The sequence below is a fragment of the Xenopus laevis genome, chromosome 3L (assembly GCF_017654675.1).
Source record: "Xenopus laevis strain J_2021 chromosome 3L, Xenopus_laevis_v10.1, whole genome shotgun sequence".
NCBI classification, from domain to species: domain Eukaryota; kingdom Metazoa; phylum Chordata; class Amphibia; order Anura; family Pipidae; genus Xenopus; species Xenopus laevis.
This window is the reverse complement of record NC_054375.1, coordinates 100,583,996-100,604,533: the sequence shown is the minus strand read 5'-3', so window position 1 is coordinate 100,604,533 and position 20,538 is coordinate 100,583,996. Positions and strand designations below refer to the sequence as shown.

Sequence of the window (20,538 nt, the reverse complement as noted above, 5' to 3'; positions counted from 1 at the left end):
AAATACTTCGACATATGAATGATTTTTCCTTCGATCGAACGAATTGCGGTATATCCTTTGACTTCGTTATTTGATGTCGAAGGATTTAACTTCGACAGTCGAATACCCTCGATATTTGACCCTAAGTAAATGTGCCCCTTAGTTGATACATTTCTTATCTTTGTCCCTGCTGAGCAGAATCTCTGGGTTTAATTACAGGCAGCTAGAATTGATACAATAGTTGCTAAAACTCCAGAGATGCTGCTGAGAAATGTATCCACTAATTGTTGCAAAATTCAGTTCAGAGTCAGCACCTAAATTACTGAGCTGCCAGACTCAAACACCAGAGACAGCAACATTTAACTTTACACTTACATTTTGGAAAAACAGTAAAAAATAATGAATGGAAAGTAATTGGAAAAAGTCTTTATTTCTGGGGAACAATCTAAAAACAACTGAATTGAATAAAGTGCTTGGAAGGTGAACAACCCCTTTAAGATTTTTATACAAAATGCATGCATTAATTACTTTTACAAGGCAGTAAAACAGAAAAAGGAAAAGGGTTTTAAATGCATTTCAGTGTATTGTAGCCGACTCAATACATCTGTCTCTATTATTAAATAATGGAGTAGGCTATTAATCAATATGGAACATCTGTGACAGATATGACTATTCAGGGCATTTTTAAAGTTGGGTGTCCAATTAATTATTTTTACAACAGATTAATATAATATAATCTAGCGTATGTATGCTTTATCAAAAAAGTTGTACATAGGGTGTAAAGCGGTCTGCATAGTGAGTGTTCACTAGTACTGGATTTTACCTAGACCAAAACTGAAGTTTTCAGACTGAATTCTTGGTTTTCATTTTTGTCACCTTCATGTAATGAATCATATATTGAAACATCTCACCTGGACTGGCTCTCCATCCTTCCATACCATTCCTTCGCCATCGCACACCCATCTTAAGTGGACTTCATGTCCTACCCATTCTTTAGGAATGCTTGCATGCACCTTGAACCAACAGGTCCACCATCTAAACAAAAAAGAATATGCTTTACAAACCAAAGATAAAGAGCAAATGAGAAAAGAAGATTGCTGAAATTTAAATTTACAAGAGCAAATCATTTCATACTATAATTTAGAGATCAGAAAGCTCAATGACATCAGCTGACAATGACACTGATTGTAGCATCAAACTCGATGTTACACATATTGCATTCAAAAAAAATCAGGGTGTATGCCTTAGTGAGCAGGGATTTAGATTGCCTAATATTGTCATCTCTGTTTAAAGACATATTATTTAACATATTTAAATGTACAATTCTGTATATATATATATATATATATATAGATGTGTGTATGTTTTGCAGTGATATCCTATGGTTTGCTATCTCAAGTTGGTGTAATGCCCAGGACTAAATTTACAGTTTTCAGGAATTTTACAGAAATGTTGACATATTGACAGAACTGTGCCAGAAGTTCATACGATAATACCAAAAGCTCTAGTTTACACAGCTGCTATCTAAAAATGTACTGTGCACTAACTTGTGAGTAAATATCTTCAATTCAATATACACTATACCTTTTTTAAAATCATAAGCTAAAATGATACCTAAAATCATAGGTGCTTTATCTTGTGTTGCCCACAATTTAAGTGTCTACACAATATTTTATGGTACCTACGTAGGGCCAAAGCTATGTCCAATCTCTGCAGGCTGGAACTCTTTCTTTACTGCTTCTTCATATGAAATTCGTTTCTCTATCAGAAAATAGGATATAGAATCGAGTGGACAAGTAGCACCAAATAATCTATTGGAGATAAATAAAAAAAGTTGACAAAGAATGGGCGAACAGTGTAATTCATTATCAAAGTCCTAGAAGAAGTCATCAGACTAACAATTACATTTCTACATATATCTCCTTTATATGTAACACATATTCATTATTTGAATCTTAGATTCCAAAAAAGATCATTCTTCTTCAGAAGTATGATTTCCAGTCAATTATGGATGCAATTAATTTACCCAAATATAGAATCCTTCTTTAAAAATGTTGCCAAATACCAAACTACAGTAGAATTTTAGTAGGCAAGCTACAAGGAAACACAAAAAGATACTATGGTGCAGTATTTTGGTAAAAACATATACACCCGTTTGAACACATGGTAGTTTAACATGCAATCCAATGGTAATTCATCTTCATCCTAACATGCAGCGAGCCAATCTACTCATCAGATTGAATAAAATATTGGGGCTCAATCAAACACAAACATTTGCCATTTGCATTTTATGTTCTTCGTCTGCTCCTGCAAATGAATCCTGTATCTTACAAAAGCAAACTGCTTTGCAAATCATTATGGAACTGTGTTCATGTCTCTGCCTTCTGAAGTGGTTGATTGAGCCTTGATATTTAATTCAATCTGTTGAGTAGAATCTGGGGACATAAAAGCGGGTTCTACTATATAGTTAAAATTGTAGAGGAAAATGTAATATATGTCTCCTCTGTGTAGAAAAAATGGTCACATTCAGTTGTCTAGAGACTTACAGTCACCTGACATTAAGGGTGCAAATTTAGTTCTGCTTATTAACATATTTGCATTATATCAACAGCCCATGGAAACCAAACAACTACTAGCTAAGAATGAAAGAAAGTATGTTATCAAGTTCTAAAAGCTTCTGCAAAAGTGCAAAGGTTCACTAACTCAGGATATAACATGAACTAGGAATTAGTGTACAGTTTTATCCCCAGAAAAAACGCAGGTGGTAAAATGCATATCAGTGCTATTTCCAAATCAGTATCAGTACTCACTTTCCTCTTAGATTACAGTTAGTAAAATAAATTTCAGAAATGAATTTTTCCACACGCTCCAATGTTGTCCTTCGATTCTTCTGCACAAAGGAACTCCCAGAATAAAATGAATCAGATCTGGTACTCTGAATATTCGGGCTCACGTCCATTCTAACAGTATTAGAAAAGAGAAAGTTAGAATAATGAGCACTGTCTAGATTTCAAAGTTACTCTTTTGCCTATGAACATTCCACACCATCTTGTAGCCCTGTAAAAAGTTGTTTTTATGTTGTGATGTCATTTTATATTTGGTTTGCTATTTCTATAAAGTAATTTTACCTTAAGTAAAAAAAAATTTTAACATAAAGAATCAGTGCTGTAGGCTGCAACAAAATAAAACATAGAATGAAACCTAGCACAATATTGCAAAACACAAATACATAAAAAAAAACAAAAGTGCCACAAATTGTGTAACAGGTGCTTTGTACAAAAGAAAAAAAAAAGACTGACTTTCTTATTTTCAATTGTCTTCTACTATATTTTTTTGGAATCAACAAAAATTTAATTCTAAACAATCTTCCAATATGAATTCATGAAATATTTTCAGTGCTTTTATAGTTATTTGTAAATGTATTTGCTGCTGAAAGTAGCTTCAGTTTATCCCTTTCAACACTGGTCTGAGTCTTCAAACATTGTTGCAACAGTCCCCTTTCAGCTATGACTTGGCTTCTTCCTAAGCCTGTTTATTAGATGCTTTTGGCTACATTGTTCACCAAGGGTGCAGAAAACAGAAAGGTAAAGAAGGAAATTGCTTTTAGGTATTTACATTTACAAATAGCATTGGAAATGTGTTTTGATGTATATTAAAAAGGTTTTTAGGACTAAATATTCTTTCATTACGCACAATTCAATGACAATTAATTGCAAATCTAATCTAATTTCTAATGTTTCTACTAGTCTAATAACCCCTTTAAACTTAACAATTGTTAATATGTGCCACTGAACAATTCAAAATGGAAACACTGCAATTTTAGTACCAAAGTTCATCCTTATGCCTTATGTGAGGCACTGTGCTAACAGATAAACCAAGAGCACACATAAATGCTAGGTTAGATCAGTGAATGAATGGGCAGAGATGTGCCTTTTACTGTTCCACAGCTTTCTGTCCCAGTTAGAGCAGCATTATTTTCTGTCAGGTGCTTAGTGAGTGAGCACAAAGAACACTCTAAATGGTGGCTGAAGGTAAAAGGGAAATATTTACTGACATTTATATATACCAATCTGATAAAATTGTTTGATAGGTTAAATATTAGTATATTATCTCTTGATTACGTTTTCCTTTCGTATGTATAAGTTTCCTTTAGGGCAATCGCACTTGAGACATTTGCGAGTTGATCAGGCAGTAAAACACTTTTAACTGCCCTAAATGTTAATTGACTGGACCCTGCTGGAGCAATTTGCAGATGAATAATGCTTGGAAATGCTTACTGCTGCACTTCCAAGCAATAGTTGCTTGGCTCATGACTGTTCTGGCATAGGTCCATGTGATTACTAGGAAAACCTATAAGGGCTCTTAGGAATAAACTCTACAGGAGATTTTGTAGAAAAGTGTTGGATTGAAAAAAACGCATCCTAGTCGGATGTAGTCGCATGAGTCTAAATATAATGGGACTGATACAAAAATCTGTTATGTAAACTACGGTGTCTTCATCCGATGAGATAAAATCTGATGGTATCTGACGCCTTTTTCTACTCATTGAAATACATTGAATGTTGGATGTATATGCATGAGCAAACAACACCTTCCGACTTTACCTGATCCAACTATACATTCCAGCTATGGGGGGGGGTCAGATTTCGCAGGCTCCTACAAATCTTGTGCTGTCGGATGGCAAGATCAGATAAAATTTGATCAGAATCTCCCACATAAGTTTTAAGGTGGCCATACACGATAAGATGCGCTTGTTTGGCAAGGTCCCCAAACATGCGGATCTTAACCCTATATGCCAACCAAAGGTAGGGAGTTATTGGGTTAATCTGATCATTCAGCCCTAGGGCCAAATGATTGGATTACAATCAACTAGCTGAGGCTGTCCTCGTGCACCAAAAAAAATCAAACCAACCCGATCAATATCTGCCCGCTTTTTGGCCTGATATCGATTGGGGAGACCTGTCGGAACACCAGGTCTAAAGGACGGATATCACCAGCTTTAATCTGTGATGTATGGCCACCCTTACTCACACAGGAGTTTTTTATGCTTTGACACACAGGTTTGAGTGCACCTATAAATCAGCTACTTGATTTCATGCTATTCTCCCTGCTTGTAATCATGAGCGTTCAGAATTGCATTGTATAGCATACATGCTGTATCTTCCTGCGTTTGACACAAATATAAAAGACAGTAGAATAGAGGGTTGTATTTGGAACTCACTAAAACACACTTAAGTGCATTTAAAAGAACACATAGAAAAGCAATATATGCATTTTTACGAGCTCATCTTGTGTTTTTAAACTCATAAACAAATCTCCCTGTTTAAGAAGCAATACATAGCATGTTGCAGGTAGGCAGACAGGCGGCAAGAACCATGCACCTCTACAGACTTTTGTAGTAATTGTCTGGGCCTTGTTGGTGTAATCATCATTGATCAAGTGATAATTGCTTGGAAGTGCCGCAGTTAGTTTTGTAACCTATAGTCACCTGAGCCACATGCATCAGCAGGGTCCACATGTGCTGGTTTCACACCTGTATTGCACCACCTGCTCTCAGCAGGCCCAGATTTGTGGAGAGGCCACCAAGGCCCAGGCGGCAGGATTTTAGGAGGCGGCATACTGCCCAACCACACCCACATTGGTTCAGAAACACTTGGGATGCGCAGGAGATACGATACTTTTTTAATTTCTCGTGAACCAATCCCCATTTCATACCTCCCAATTGTCCTGTTTTGAGCGGGACAGTCCCACTTTTGACAGGTCAACAGCAGTCCTTGATTTGTACTGAAATGTCCAGAGTTTCTCTTTGATCTGCTGCACTGAACAAGATACAAAGTTTCTAGCTTAATTGGCTCTTGGCAGAGAGCCCAGAATACATACTTAAGATACTTTTGTAACAGTTTTAGATAAGATAAGAAGGAAGACTCGCAGCTTAAAGGGCATATAAAAACCATAGAAATGTGTTCAAAGTTTCATTACCTGCCAAATTGTGTAAAATAGACATGGTAATTAGAGGGTATGGTCACAAAATTTGCCGCTGCAAGCTCTTTTTATCCCTCTTTCTGTGTTCAAAATGTTGGGAGGTATGTCATTTCTCTGGTCCCAATGATGAAAATATAAGCGAATAAAAGGGAGGAGACAGGCAACGAACAACAGTGAGCCTATGTAAATCCAGCCCCGGCTCTCAATATACAATATCACGATTGAATTCACTTCCAGTTCCTACTATAACACATAATACGACGAATGGAGCCCTTTGCCCTCTTGCAATCACACTTGTGTGTGTGTGTGTGTGTATATTATATATGCATATATATATATCAGTTGATCTGACATTTGTCACAACAACCAACCTGAAATCAAAAGTCGCCTGAAGTATACGACAAACACATATCCACCAACCATCGCCTTTTCTGCTACCAGCCAATCACGGCAAGGCTAGATGATTGATTTTACAAGCATCCAATCAACGTACCACTGAACTGTTTAGGTATCAGCCAATCACAGTATATCTTTTCCCCCCAAGCACTCTAGTTCCTATCCTTTGCGAAGCGATGTCTGAAAAACTTTTTGGAATTATACAAATAAACAAAAATTATTTTTGATTTGGGGAGGCGCATTATTTATAACCCACCTCTGGCTGCTTTTGAAACAGCGAGTTTCAGCTACGAATTGGTTGGGGAAATAGTCACGTGGCACGGAATACGCAATCAGGAAAGACTTCCGGGTGTGTGTTCGTGTATATCCGAACGAGGCTGTGGAAGGTAGGGGCTGCTGAGTTGTATAAATACAGCAGGATTATTGCTGGACAGGACAGTTATCGGGTTATTGTATAGGAAGTGCATTCCGGAGTCACATACGAACTATATAGATTTAGCGACACTAATGGCTGTTTTGAAACTTTGCTGGGAATGGTATATGAATGTACTGAGTGGCTGATCACGTTCTCATTCTCTATTATCTTTATTAGCGGACTATACGTTACTTAGTTGTTCTCATTATACACGTTTAGTGTATGAGTGCAGGAGACAACCACTGGCCTCTCTCTTTTATTCGTATCCCTGGTTACTATTATGCCATCACAAGATGTACACAATGCATTGGGTACTGTAATGCTAAGCCTGGCTAAGAAATGGATTATGATCAGTGGCGTAACTAGACCCCTAAGGGCCCTGGTACAGAAATTTACAACTGGGCCCCCCTAAAAGAGTTGTTCACCTTTGAGTTGACTTTTAGTATGATGTAGAGAGGGATAGTCTGAGTCAATTTGCAATTGGTTTTCATTTTCTATTATTTGTTGTTTTTGAGCTATTTTGCTTTTTATTCAGCAGCTCTCCAGTTTGGAATTTCAGCAGTCCAAATTCCCCTAGTAAGCATGCACTGTATTTGAAGAAGAGACTGGAATATGAATAGGAGATGCCTGCCTTACAGAACCTTTGTTTTTTAGATGGGTCAGTGTCCCCCATTTGAAAGCTGGAAAGATGTAGAAGAGGAAGGAAAAAAAATCAAAAACAATAACAAAAGAAATAATGAAAACCTATTGAAAAGTTGCTTAGAATTGACCATTATATAACATACTAAAAGTTAACTTAAAAGTTACATGTAAAAAGGACATGTTAAATTGAGGTTTCACTGTATTATAACGATATAAGGGATAATGTACCCCCTACTGTAAATGATAAGGATATTAGAAGTCAATGAGGGGTTCTGTGACCATATAAAGGCACAAAGCTGCAGGCTGAGTTATACAGGGAACTCTGAGTATCACTCATGTATTATAAGGGATAATGTACCCCCCACTGTAAATGATAAGGATATTAGAAGTCACTGAGGGGTTCTGTGACCATATAAAGGCACAAGGCTACAGGTTGAGTTATACAGGGAACTCTGAGTATCACTCATGTATTATAAGGGATAATGTACCCCCCACTGTAAATGATAAGGATATTAGAAGTCACTGAGGGGTTCTGTGACCATATAAAGGCACAATGCTACAGGTTGAGTTATACAGGGAACTCTGAGTATCACTCATGTATTATAAGGGATAATGTACCCCCCACTGTAAATGATAAGGATATTAGAAGTCACTGAGGGGTTCTGTGACCATATAAAGGCACAAGGCTACAGGTTGAGTTATACAGGGAACTCTGAGTATCACTCATGTATTATAAGGGATAATGTACCCCCCACTGTAAATGAAAAGGATATTAGAAGTCACTGAGGGGTTCTGTGACCATATAAAGGCACAAGGCTACAGGTTGAGTTATACAGGGAACTCTGAGTATCACTCATGTATTATAAGGGATAATTGATTGGTTGTTCATAGGATTTCCTCCAAGACAGCTCCCCCATGAGAAGCCCCTGGCAGTGCTGGCACTACTACTAGTCTACTATGTACATAATTAAGCTTATAGATGCAAGAGCAAGGCCATTTTATTCCAACATTTTATTCTAACAAAGGCTAAGGGAACACACATGCATACTATGACAATACCTATAAACACACAAGTACATCTACTATTAAATGCACACACATACATAGAACAGATCTCTCTCTCTCTCTCTCTACACTTTCCTACAGACACTGTGTTAATAATTATATTTTTCGGAAAATACCTGAGATACCATGAGGTTACACCCTTGTGACCTACATTGCATGTGTTACGTTTACCCTCTATTTACTCAGCTGACATGGGGGGTACAAATATGGTAGCAGTGCATACCATCTTCAGTTCAATGGGAAGGTGAAGTCAGCCTTAACAATCGTGGGTTTCCTTTGCAAGCATTAAGCTCAAGCAGGTTGTGCTGTAATTAATCCAAGGAGGGGAAGAGGCGGTGGAGAGATGCAGACGCGCTTCTTTGCAGCTCCATTGTCCCCATTAGTATGAGCACGGGGCCCCATTGGACACAGCGCACCACAAGCGACGTCACCCAGCGCGCCACCAGCAAAATCATTCTGCGCAACACCGCAGATTAACAGTTAGACATTTTCTGATACAGGACGCGCTGCCTTCTTTGCAGCTCCATTGTCCCCATTAGCATGAGTGTGGGGCCCGATCGGACACAGTGCGCCACAAGTGTCGTCACCCAGCGCGCCACCAGAAAAGTCGTGCTGCGCGCCACCCCAGATTAACATTAGATATTTCCTGATACATGGGTGGCGGGCCCCACAAGGGGTGCAGGGGCGTGGGCCATGGTGCACCCGCACCCTTTGCACCCCTGGTAGTTCCGCCACTGATTATGATATGTTAAAAGTCAGTCCAGACTAAAATAGTTTACTATTATGCCAGGCAAGGCAATGTATTATGACATGGAACGTTTGCTGTGCTGTGAAATCAGCTCTGCAAAAGTATTTGTTTTAAAGTTTTTGTCTAGGACGTCATGCTTGCAGAAATGTTTAGGCTCGCACACCCTATCACCCAGGAAAAGTCAAATCTTTAAAAAAAAAAAAAACTGTATTATTTTGTAGTCTGTTTAAAGGGGAGTTATCACGGAAATTAATATTCACTTACTAAAATAAGAAACTTTCTAAAAATAAAAAAATTAAAAATACTGTATTGTTGTCTCCCTCTCTCAGCATCTGTTTGTTTTCATTCTCTGGTTATTCATGCGTTGGGTGTCCGATGAATGATCCAATTTATCTTATAGGAGGGCTCCTTTTGCCTAGATGTATCAGAGCTCACTCTATTAAATTCACCAGACGCCATGTCTCTCTACATGCAGGATTTGTGCAAAAGGCAGTTATTTTGTTTGTGCTGGAATCAGTTATTTGAGTGAGCTTTAATACATCTGCTAGGAAAGATATATTAGATTGTTCATCTGACACCCAAATGCTGCATGAAGAGAGAATGAAGAGAAACAGATGCTGAGAGAGGGATAGTGAAGATAAACTTGATTATTTCAGAAACAATGCAGAATTTTTATTTGTATTTAGAAAGTTTCTTATTTCAGTATGAGGAAGCTTATATTAAATTTTCATTTTTGCAATAGTTCCCCTTTAAAATCATCAAATTTTGTTTTGTACTAGCATACATATCATACATTTGGGGGTGCCAAATATAGGCTGTGGTACTGGAAGCCTATGTGTGGACTTGGCAGCCTACAGGAGTTTCTTTTTGGCAAAACACATGGTATGCAACTAAACTTGCCTTCAAGGCGGTAATGCTTTATGGCACTGTTTGAGCAATGATCCCCAACCAGTAGCTCGTGAGCAACATGTTGCTCTCAAACCCATTGGATGTTGCTTTCAGGGTCCTCAAAGCAGGTGCTTATTTTTGAATTCCTGGCTTAAAAGCAAGTTTTAATTGCATTAAAACTAAGTATAGTGCCAAGTAGAGCCTCTTGTAGACTGCCAGTTCACATAGGTGCTGCAAAATAGCCAATCATAGCCTTTATTTGGGACTCCAAGGGACTTTTTCATGCTGGTGTTGCTCCCCAACTCTTTTTACATTTAAATGTGGGTCACTAATAAAAAAGGTTGGGGACCCCTGTGATAGAGTAAGCATTAGATGTTATAATAATACAAGGCATAACTAGAGCCAATGTTATTAATAGGGAAAAAATATAAATATAAAGGAAGGCCGGTATTTCTTTCCAGAAAAACTATGCTATGCAGTGTTATCAGGGCTGACAGTTGTACTCCTATATCTGGCTAGGCAATGTATTATGAAACAATAATAGGTAGAGCTTGCATTAAAGGGGTTGTTTACCTTTAAATTAACTTTTAGTATGATGAAGAAAGTGAAATTTGGAGAGAATTTGCAACTGGCTTTAATTCATTATTTGTGGGGTTTGAGTTATTTGGCTTTCTATTCAGCAGCTATCCAATTTGCAATTTCAGCAATCTGGTAGCATTTGTGTTTGAATTCTGATATTGGGTAAGGAATAGATTATGATATTAAATAAGTCGGGATGTATGTTCGTTCTTCTACAGCTATGGTTTTTCAATACAATATATATACATATACGTATATACACAGAGAGTAAGTGCTATATGGTATGACACAATAGGAAGGAGGCCCCTGCCCCAAAGAGCTTAAAGTCTAAGTAATTAGGGCATCTTAATAGAAAGTTGTTCATAGTGACAAGATAAATCAGAATCATTATTCAAGCCCTTCAAAGCAAAGTAGACATACTCCCTCCCTCTGTGCCCATTATAAAAAGGAAATTTGGTTTTTCAACAGAACATAGTGAAAACTGTTCAGAGACATTTGTCTTCTTGTTCCACTTAATATATAATATGACGTTCGGAAGTGCTGTGCTGCACACTGGAAGTGACATCAGAAGTGGGCAGGGGAAAAAAGGAGTAAAACTTGCAATATGAGACCAATAGACCGGCACTGCATCTGCAAGTCCTACCCGCAACCCACAGGTTGCCTGCTTTTTTGCGAGTAACCCTGACCCCAGCAAGGCTCTAACACATGTATACATTTTCCTGGTTGTACTTAATCATATATGCTAATATGCTCTTTATATCCTGTTTTCAGTCATCTGGGTAAAGCCAAACATGGACAAGATGAAACCAGATAAACAGAAGAATAAGATGATTGTAAATCATGCTTTAGACATCATCTATATGCTGACTGGAGAGGTGAGGATCTCATTTATGCATACTTTATTTCTGTAGATCTGACAGAAATGGGTTAGTGAGCTCACCCTTCAAGTGCTTGTTTGTGTCTGAAACACTAAAATATTTTTTTTCTGCATGGAAATATTCTGGCTTTAATAATCAGTGCAAAAATGCTAGTAAAGTATATTATAGGGATACTGGCATCTAATAAAGCAATACCTCTTAGTAAGTTTACACCAAAGTCCAGGGGTACCAAAACTAAACATATCTGGAAACCATGATTGGATCTAGCGTTGTAACAACAATGTAATCTGTACCAATTTCTAATTGTTGTAATACATGTATATATTTACGTACACTGTAATACGCACTCTTAATTATTCCTGCGGACCTCTATTATATCTCGACCTGGAAACCTATGTTTACTTAACTATTTCTTACATCAACAAAACAATAAAAAAAAGGTTACCGATAAAAAAAAAAAAAAGTATCCTTGTCATTCTGCAACCATGATGAGACTCTGCCAAAGTGGTCGAAACTGGAGGATTGGGCGGTTTTATTGTTTGGAAAAAAATGTGGAATTAATGAAAATTAGTCATTGGTACCCAACTGATGTACTTTAACTTTTAACTTACAGGGAGAAAGTCTGCCATGTCAGTTGTGAGTATATTCAAAAGTAATCAAAAGTGCAAGAGTAGTGCTTAAAAGGGTAGTTCACCTTTAGGTTCCTTTTAGTATTAAAGGGGAAGGAAACCTAGTCGGCGCAAAAACCTTCCCCCCCCCCTCCCTTGTGTTGTCCACCCTCCCTCCTCCCCCCTGGCCTACCCTTCCCGCTGGGCAAATGTCCCTAACTTGTTACTAACCCTTCTGCGCAGGTCCAGTCCAGGGAGTTCACAGACGACATCTTCTTCCACGCGATCTTCTTCCTGCTTTGACCGGCGTTTTGGCGCATGCGCAGTAGGAGCATTTCACCGGTACGGATCTACTGCGCATGCGCCAACAGTCACAAAGTTTTCCGATTTCACTTCGTGACTTTTGGCGCATGTGCAGTAGATCGTACCGGCGAAATGCTCCTACTGCGCATGCGCCGGTCAAAGCAGGAAGAAGATCGCGTGGAAGAAGATGTCGTCTGTGAACTCCCTGGACTGGACCTGCGCAGAAGGGTAAGTAACAAGTTAGGGGCATTTGCCCAGCGGGACAGGTAGGCCAGGGGGGAGGAGGAAGGGTGGGCAACACACGGGGGGGGGGGAGGGTTTTTGTGCCGACTAGGTTTCCTTCCCCTTTAAGTGTCCTTCACTTAGCAACTTTTCAGTCGGTCTTCATGTTTTCATTTTATATATATATATATATATATATATATATATATATATATATATATATATATATATATATATAAAATGAAAACATTTTATATATATATTAAATAAAAAGGTTTTATTGTAGAAAGCACGTCTAGCGTTTCAGCCTCCTCCGAGGCCTTTCTCAAAGTGTCTAATTGTTAGTAAGAATGCCATATATACAAAGATTTGGCGGGAAACTAGACAAATGGGAACTGAGGTATTGGTAACATCACCGAAACGAAACTGCTAATTAATGCCCCCTGTGAGCACAGCTACCCACAATGGAAGACGGTGTACACATAATGATCTGGAGCTGTCACATTCTGCTTATTGTCACAGCATGGCCGCCTGCACTAAGAGCTCCCTCCTTATGCAGGTGGCTTTGCACTTGGGAGATTTTTTTTAAAAAATTATTGTTTCCCCAACTGTAGTGCAGGCTTTATTAACCTGTGCCTCCAGTGGGGGGAAACCTTCAATGGTTTATTCATGACTATATATTGCTAACCTGTACGTTATTACACTTAGACCTCAATTTTATATCCCCTGATTTTAAGTTTTCCCTCATTTTATACATGTTTTTTGTGGTCCCACCTCTATATTATGTATATTACATGTCCCTGATTTTATATTTTTCTGGATTTTTTTTGGAAAACATAAAATGTGTATAATTACTGTACATTGTTAGAACACGCAGCTAACATAGTTGGTAAATTGCACAGGTTTGGTTGCCCATAACAACCAATTAGTTGTTTGCTTTCATTTTCGAACTAGTCTGAACAAAACTAATTGCTGATTGTTTGATGCTGATAATTGCACTTGTGCAATAAGTACCTAGGTTAGTAAATTAACCCCACTGATTAATGTAATATGAATATGTTTATGTATCAAGCTTAAGGCATATGGCACATGTGGCATTTTGTACGCCAGTAAAAAAAAAAATGCTGGCAGGGTAAAGTCCAATCCATCCTGCATCCCACACCTATTTTTTGTGTAGAGACAGGAATGATTGTGACTGCCTGCCACTGCACACACAGGACAAGTATTTTCTGCCTTCACCTTAGAAAGGGCAACTCGTTATGGATTATCATAAGTTGTAGAGTCAAATACCATACATTTATGACAGCATAAATGTATGGTATAGCATCTTTTTAAATAAAAAAACTTGTTGGCAACTATAGCAGCTGCAGAGTCTGCTCCTTACTGTTTAGCCTAATGTGTAATGTCTATCTAATTTTGCAGGAATATATTATTGAGAAGAAGAATTCCCATCCTAACTTTAGTCATTCAAGGACAGGAGAGGTGAGTAACATAAAGTGACCATTTAATCACTCAGGTCCTCCCACACGGACAAACATCTTGCATTTTAATTTAGAATTACTTTTTATCATATATTTAAATATTTGGCCAAAGGCATAAATAGTGGTGGAACTACTGGGGATGCGACTGCACCAGGGGCAGGACCCTCTCAGGGCCCACCGGGGATTGCATCCAAGCGAAACCACCGCGGAAATAGCCTTGGGATGGGGGTGGGGGTGGGAGGCCCAGCTGCACTGCCTGCACCCAGGCCCTGCATCACATAGTTACGTTACTAGGATGAACCTCCTGAGACCACTTGTGTCCAAATGTTTTTCTGATTATAAACAATTTATGTTCAAAAGCAGCCCTATGGAAAGGTAACGCTATTTGTTACCTGCTTCATAACTCAATTTGCCGATTGGATGTGCATAATGCCATCCTCCTGATGGCCTTGTCTTTCACCATCTAACCATGAAATTTGCTAACCAATATGTAAGTCTGAAAAAATCTGTAATACAATACTGGATACTGCATATAAAAACATACTGCAATATCCCTAAGGAATGATATTTACCTGCATTTTTACCACTTAACTTGCATTTTTAACTAGCAATTTTGCAGTGTGTTCTAGGATCTTGAAAAAAGAGTGACTAAAAGAGACTGCTAAAGAAAAACTAATCTTAATTTGTCCATAAATGGATGTAGTCATTGCTTACCAAATTGGTGGCCAATAGTCCCTTATGGACTTTCATTGCAATTTGCAGCAGATGGCATTTCTCTAGGGTAAGCCATTTCTTAGCCTGAGAAGTAAAATGATATTAGCTTGTTTTAGGCCACATTGATAGCCAAATTAGACTCATGCTTGTATGATCATCATTAATCTTTAAATTCTCTGTAGAATATGTAGGTCCAGTTTCATTGCCTGTTTGCTTTTATTTCCCAGGTGCCTGTTAAGTTTGATGATGTTGCAGTCTACTTCTCCAAGGATGAGTGGGAGTACTTAGAAGAACATAAGGACATTTATCAGAAACAAATGATTTCAGAAGAAAAGGAATGTGATACTTTTGGCATCTTTTCAGGTAGCAATTTGGTTACTTTCATTCAAGCCTATGATTAAGGGGTGTTCCCGAAAAACACATTAGACGTCTATTCCACAGCAGCCATCTGTGTTTTTAATGCAAAAGTGGTTCTACTTTATGGGGAAGCGTGTCCTACATTTTTTCTGTTTTTTATATAAATCAATGATGGTGTAAACATGGTTTTCAGTTGATTTTAATGGTTTATATCTATGTCTAGCAGTTTTTTCCAGCAAAACCATAAATATTTGTGCAACAGCATCTTAGTGAAGTGTTTCGATGGTGAGAAGCTATAGAGAATAACTAAAAAAAGAAAATATATCTTTTTAAAACTACCCTTCTCTTTAGTATGGTCATAGCTTTCAAGACAAAGTATACCCCTATTTTTTTCGAATTAGCTCATTCAGTTGGGCTTATGCAGAAAATGTGCATAAACATTATCTGTACTACTATAAATAAATATATTTTTTTTAAAAATCACAGATTGAAACCATGATTGTCTATGTGCGCTGGGACTAGTTCCAAAACACTTTAAGACTGAGATGCAGCGTCTCCCTAACATTGTTTCATTGTAAAGTGATGAATTCTGGGACTAAAAGTTCATATGCTTTCCAGAGACTCTGTGAACCACCCATTATGTCTTTAAAGCAGAATTCTTAATTTTACAGTGGAATTAGGTGGGGGGGGTTGCTTTACACTGTAAACACAAGGATTGTTGGGAAATGGTTCGTCAATAGGGATGGGCGAATTTTTTCACTTTGTTTTGTCGCAAAAATGACGCCCATAGACTTGTATGCCATTTTGCGTCCAAAAAAAAAGACGCATCAAAAAAAGTTTGCCACGCGACAATTTTTTTGACGGCCATAGACTTTAATGGACATCGGCGATGTCGAATTTTTGCCAAAACCTAATGGGTCAAAATCGGTCATTCCTATTCGTCAAAGTAATATAATGTATATCTATATTTATGTCTGGAAGTTCAGACCGTGTTTAAGACAGCTTTTTTTTTCTTTTTTTTTTATAAATACAGCTGAATGAGCTTGTGTCAGACAGGGGGGTAAACAGGGAAATTAATATTATGGGGAGATGAATTCAACAATATTTCCCAATATTTCTCATAGTTTCTTTTTTCGTTCTGCAGAGCTTTCCTTGCATTTTTTTTCATTCTCTGGATTTATATTTTTTTACTTGAGCTTTCTTGATAATAGTGTCTAAGAAATTATTTTTTTAACATTTTAGGGCTTGGTTAGTGTTAGTCACTAATAGTAAACCAATTTGAGAATGCTTGACTGCTCTTCAACAAATTGACAACGTTTTTCATTCAAATAATGATGTGCCTATTGGGCTCAATTCATTTTAGCAGATTTGAGTTTGCATATTTTTTCTTTGTAAAAAACGCCAGTGAGAAGATGCGAGGAGGAGCAATGAAAAAAACTTTTTTCATCAAGAGCAAATAAAGTTTGCATCTCAAATTTGAATCCTGTTGCACTTTTTTTTATATAGAATATAATACATGTCGTATGTATCGTAAAATTATTTTTTTTTCATATTTATGTTAGTAATTACTGAATGTGTTTTTCAGATAACAAAACAGATATGAGCGGTGGTCTACCCAGATTGACTCTTTTGACACCACAGAGCAGAGCGAGCATTAATAAGAAAACCCGCCTGCAATTGCCATCTTCAGAACAATTTACCCAGCTGATGCACAGCATTGCCAGGCTTGGAAGAAGGGTGGCAAAGATGGATAGGAACATAGCCCATATTCTTAAGGAGTTTAATACAAAGAAAACCGTCTCTGCCGAACAGTGCCATGGAAGTTACTCTCTCAAAGAAGATGAAGTAAATGCCCCAAGGCCTATTAAAACAGAGAATGTGCTTTTAGATGTGCACCAGGATCTTGTATATCCGGCTGAACAAAGTCCATCCCCACGATCCTCATGTGAACCTTTGTCACATTCACAAAGCTTTGGTGGACTGATTTGCCATACCAAACAAAGTTCCATACCTGCTAATAGCCCAATGTTTGCAAATCATTTAGAAATATCGGAACATTTACAAATACAATATGATAGCACAGGCAAGTTAAATTCTACCAGGGAAATATCACAGAGCCCCCCTCCTCCTCTGTCAACATCAGCAAGTAGTGTGGTTAATGCAATGTCCATAGATGATCTGGCTGAAAAGCCACCTGTCCTGCCCAATCTTTTAAAAATGTCACAATGCCACAAAAAAGAGCAGACCACTATCAACATCTCAAATCCAGTTGGGGAGACAGAACCAGATATCAACACTTCTGAAGTTCCAAAGGCTTTGCATAAAAAACCACAACAAACAAATTTGCCTAAAACATCTTCTGTTAATATGCCCTCTGTAAAGTGTCCAGCCTTTATTATTGTTTCCAAAGTGTCAGAGCAGAACCAAACAAACTATGAGAGTCTTCGCAGCCCTGATACTGTTGGAGATCCACTACCAGATATTCCTTTGGCTGCAATGACAACAGGTATATTGAACAATTTTAAGATGCAAAGCCGTGGTCAGCCCCACAGATTTGCCCAACTACTATTTCAGCATCACGTACCCTATTCACTGTATAAAACTTGGACGCACAATACCAATTTTGATGGTTCTCGAGGTAAACATGCATTGCCTAAAAACCTAAAACGTGTCATACTTAATGAAACTTCATCAGCATATAAAATGACACCAGTGGTTCTAAAGAAAATAAAAGACACATTAAATGCTCTGCTGCGGATTCCTAGGACCGGTGGCTGGGATTCGAATTCTGATCATGGATGAAACAGATTTTGCTTTCTGCATTGTAGCACTTAAGTGAATATTGGATTTAAAAGCAGAAAGATTAACTGCTGTGTTTTATTTATATTTATATATATATATATATACACATATATATAGTATGTTACTATGAATTCATGAACCAGCTGTGTGGTGATGCTGCCAGCAGATGTGGGTTTTCATAAAACTTGTATTGCAATAATGAATTATTAGACTATGTAAGAGTCAGTTATTGTACATAATGTTTTGCCACCATTTATTAGACTTCAAGGCCAGCAATTTGGAAAGCCCTGTTTTAAGCATAATGCATTGATAAACTACTGTACAACTGTCAGTGGGTTGGTAGTTGTATTTCAAACTCCTGAAAGCTGTATGGGTGTCCACTTTACTCGACAATTTTTTTTTTTTTTTTAAATCATGTGTTTACAATAAGTATTCAGGCTATAGAGATATTGGCATTAATAGTTGCGAACCATGTGGTCGGTAAAACTAAATTAAATCTAAGCAAACTGCTCTAGTCCCAGTTTTCCATTCCTTTTACCCAGGCCTTATAGTAGCAAGGCAGTTGTCAAATTACCCAATATATTTTTGGCACCAATGATTGAAATCTTTTATTCAATAAACATACAATCCTTATTGCTAGTAAGTTCATACAAATTGAAAACAAAGTGTCTGATATTTTTTTATCATTCATATTTAAATGGGAACTAAAGTTTAAAATAGAATAACGCTAGAGATGCTGTATTTTGTATACTAAACATAAACTTATTGCACCAGAAGCCTAATAAAAGAAATGATTTATGCTTTCAAAGTTGGCCACTTTGTTATACATCTTTGCAAGACCAAGACCACGCACATGCTCAGTGTGGTCTGAGTTAATCTTAAGGGTCGTCAAAGTATCAAAACAGCACAAGTCAAATAATATCTGCCAGAAGCTGTTACAGCAAGACAGATTAATAATCAGAATAGACAGACTGCACTGGGTCCTGTGTTGTCATGTAATCTAATGTGGATTTTATAGTTTGTATTGTTTAATACAAACTTTCTCCAACTCTCAAAACCCAGTGGCTGCAGCCAAATAATCCTCCAAATAGAATCCCAGTTTATCTGTTTAAATCTGGCTCCATGGTCTTTGTCCCTGCAGCTGGAGCTGGAAACAGAGGATGTAAAGGCAAAAATAAAATACAAATTTTTCTTTATTAACTGAAAAAGAAACCTATCCCCAATAATAAATCTGTACCGTTTTTATAAGAAACCTGACTCTATACAGTGAAATTCCCCCTTCATTTACTTGCTCTGACTGCTGCAGATATGAATATCTACATAGCCGCTGGCTGCTCTACAGGGAAACAATCAAAGCTGGTTGCTTTCTGGGAAGTAAGGTGGGGGGGCTCCCCCTGCTGTTTGAATGTATGATTCTTTCCCTGCAGAGCAGTTAGGGGCCATCTGAAGTTTACTATCGACAGCAACGAGAGAAAGTAAATGAAGGGGGAATTTCACTGCATACAGTCAGGTTTCTTAAAAAAAGAGGTACGGTAGTTATTTTTTAATTAAAGTATATTGGTGATAGGTTTCTTTTTCATTAAAGTAAAAATGGGATTTTTTTTTTCGCCTTTACATTCCCTTTAAGTACATTTAGTTTTGCTTGTAATTTAGCCATATGCCTAGTAGACCTTTTATACTGGGGCCATCCTTATAAAGCTGTGTAATTTATTCTATGTCACAACAATTTGTATAAAATAAACAATGTATTTATAGCACTCCATGATTGTTTTTACTCTTGGATTAAAGTGAATATGATCCCCAAAATACAGTAGAACCCTGATTTTAGCCAATTTTTTAAGTTTTCCTGGAATTGACATGGTGCCATACAGTTAAGCAGCATTTTTTTAATACTCACAATTTACACCATTTTTATGCCTCCCCCCATGAGAAACATAGAATCAGGGTTCTACTTTTTCTTTTGTCAAAATATTACAACACTCCATCTTTTAGTCTTGCGGTTTTTATGGCTGATCAGAAGCATAAAAACCTAACAATATGCAATGCCAAGCATTGGAGTCGTGTAAAGCCTTTGGACTCTAGAGCAGTGGAAACATCTGGAATGAAAAATGTAATTTCACCATCTGGCAGTATGACAGAAAAGTCTGGGTATGGTAGATGCCAGGAGAACACGATCTTGTAGCTGAATGGAAGCAAATTTCACCAACAATGTTCCAATACCTAGTGCAAAGCCTTCCCAAAACAGTAACGGCTGTTATAGCTGCAAAATTGAGAACCAACTTTGTATTAAGTATTCCAGATACTTTTGGCCATATAATGTAACTATGCACCATTCAAAAGGTTTTTAAGACAGTGTAGGCAACATTTGCGCTTTGAGAGCAATTCTTGTCTTTTAGAAATTCTCCACCCCAATCTGGCTAAGAATGGGAGACTCCATACTATGCTATGATGGTAAAATTTCTCTGATAACTGCTCTTAG

The 20,538-nt window shown here is 37.7% G+C and overlaps 2 protein-coding genes across 6 annotated transcripts in view; one reads left to right on the top strand and one right to left on the bottom strand.

Annotated features, from left to right (window-relative positions):
- man2c1.L (mannosidase, alpha, class 2C, member 1 L homeolog) overlaps window positions 1-6,638 on the bottom strand; it is a 32,033-nt gene extending 25,395 nt beyond the window's left edge. The window contains exons 1-4 of one of the 4 annotated variants that reach the window (XM_018250882.2): window positions 6,614-6,638; window positions 2,790-2,939; window positions 1,665-1,790; window positions 891-1,014 (exon numbers count right to left, since the gene is read on the bottom strand). In XM_018250882.2, the coding sequence (XP_018106371.1) occupies window positions 891-1,014; window positions 1,665-1,790; window positions 2,790-2,938 (399 nt within the window). In that variant the 5' untranslated portion in view covers window position 2,939; window positions 6,614-6,638. 4 annotated transcript variants of the gene reach the window in all.
- Window positions 6,527-18,692, top strand: LOC108711335. Of its 2 annotated transcripts, none has more exons than XM_018252973.2 (5): window positions 6,527-6,743; window positions 11,466-11,569; window positions 14,128-14,187; window positions 15,128-15,263; window positions 16,843-18,692. In XM_018252973.2, the coding sequence occupies exons 2-5, from the start codon at window positions 11,486-11,488 to the stop codon at window positions 18,057-18,059; spliced, it is 1,497 nt and encodes a 498-aa protein (XP_018108462.1). In that variant the 5' UTR covers window positions 6,527-6,743; window positions 11,466-11,485; the 3' UTR covers window positions 18,060-18,692. The 2 variants fall into 2 exon arrangements, with proteins under 2 accessions (XP_018108462.1, XP_041442656.1); XM_041586722.1 differs by lacking the exon at window positions 6,527-6,743 and adding an exon at window positions 10,399-11,350.
- The last annotated feature ends 1,846 nt before the right edge of the window (window positions 18,693-20,538 follow it).

Coding starts and splice junctions, on each gene's coding strand:
- LOC108711335 (XM_041586722.1), top strand. CDS start 11,299: ATGAGACCAATAGACCGGCACTGCATCTGCAAGTCCTACCCGCAACCC. Junction 11,570..14,127: donor TCTATATGCTGACTGGAGAG/GTGAGGATCTCA, acceptor CTAATTTTGCAG/GAATATATTATTGAGAAGAA. Junction 14,188..15,127: donor GTCATTCAAGGACAGGAGAG/GTGAGTAACATA, acceptor TTTATTTCCCAG/GTGCCTGTTAAGTTTGATGA.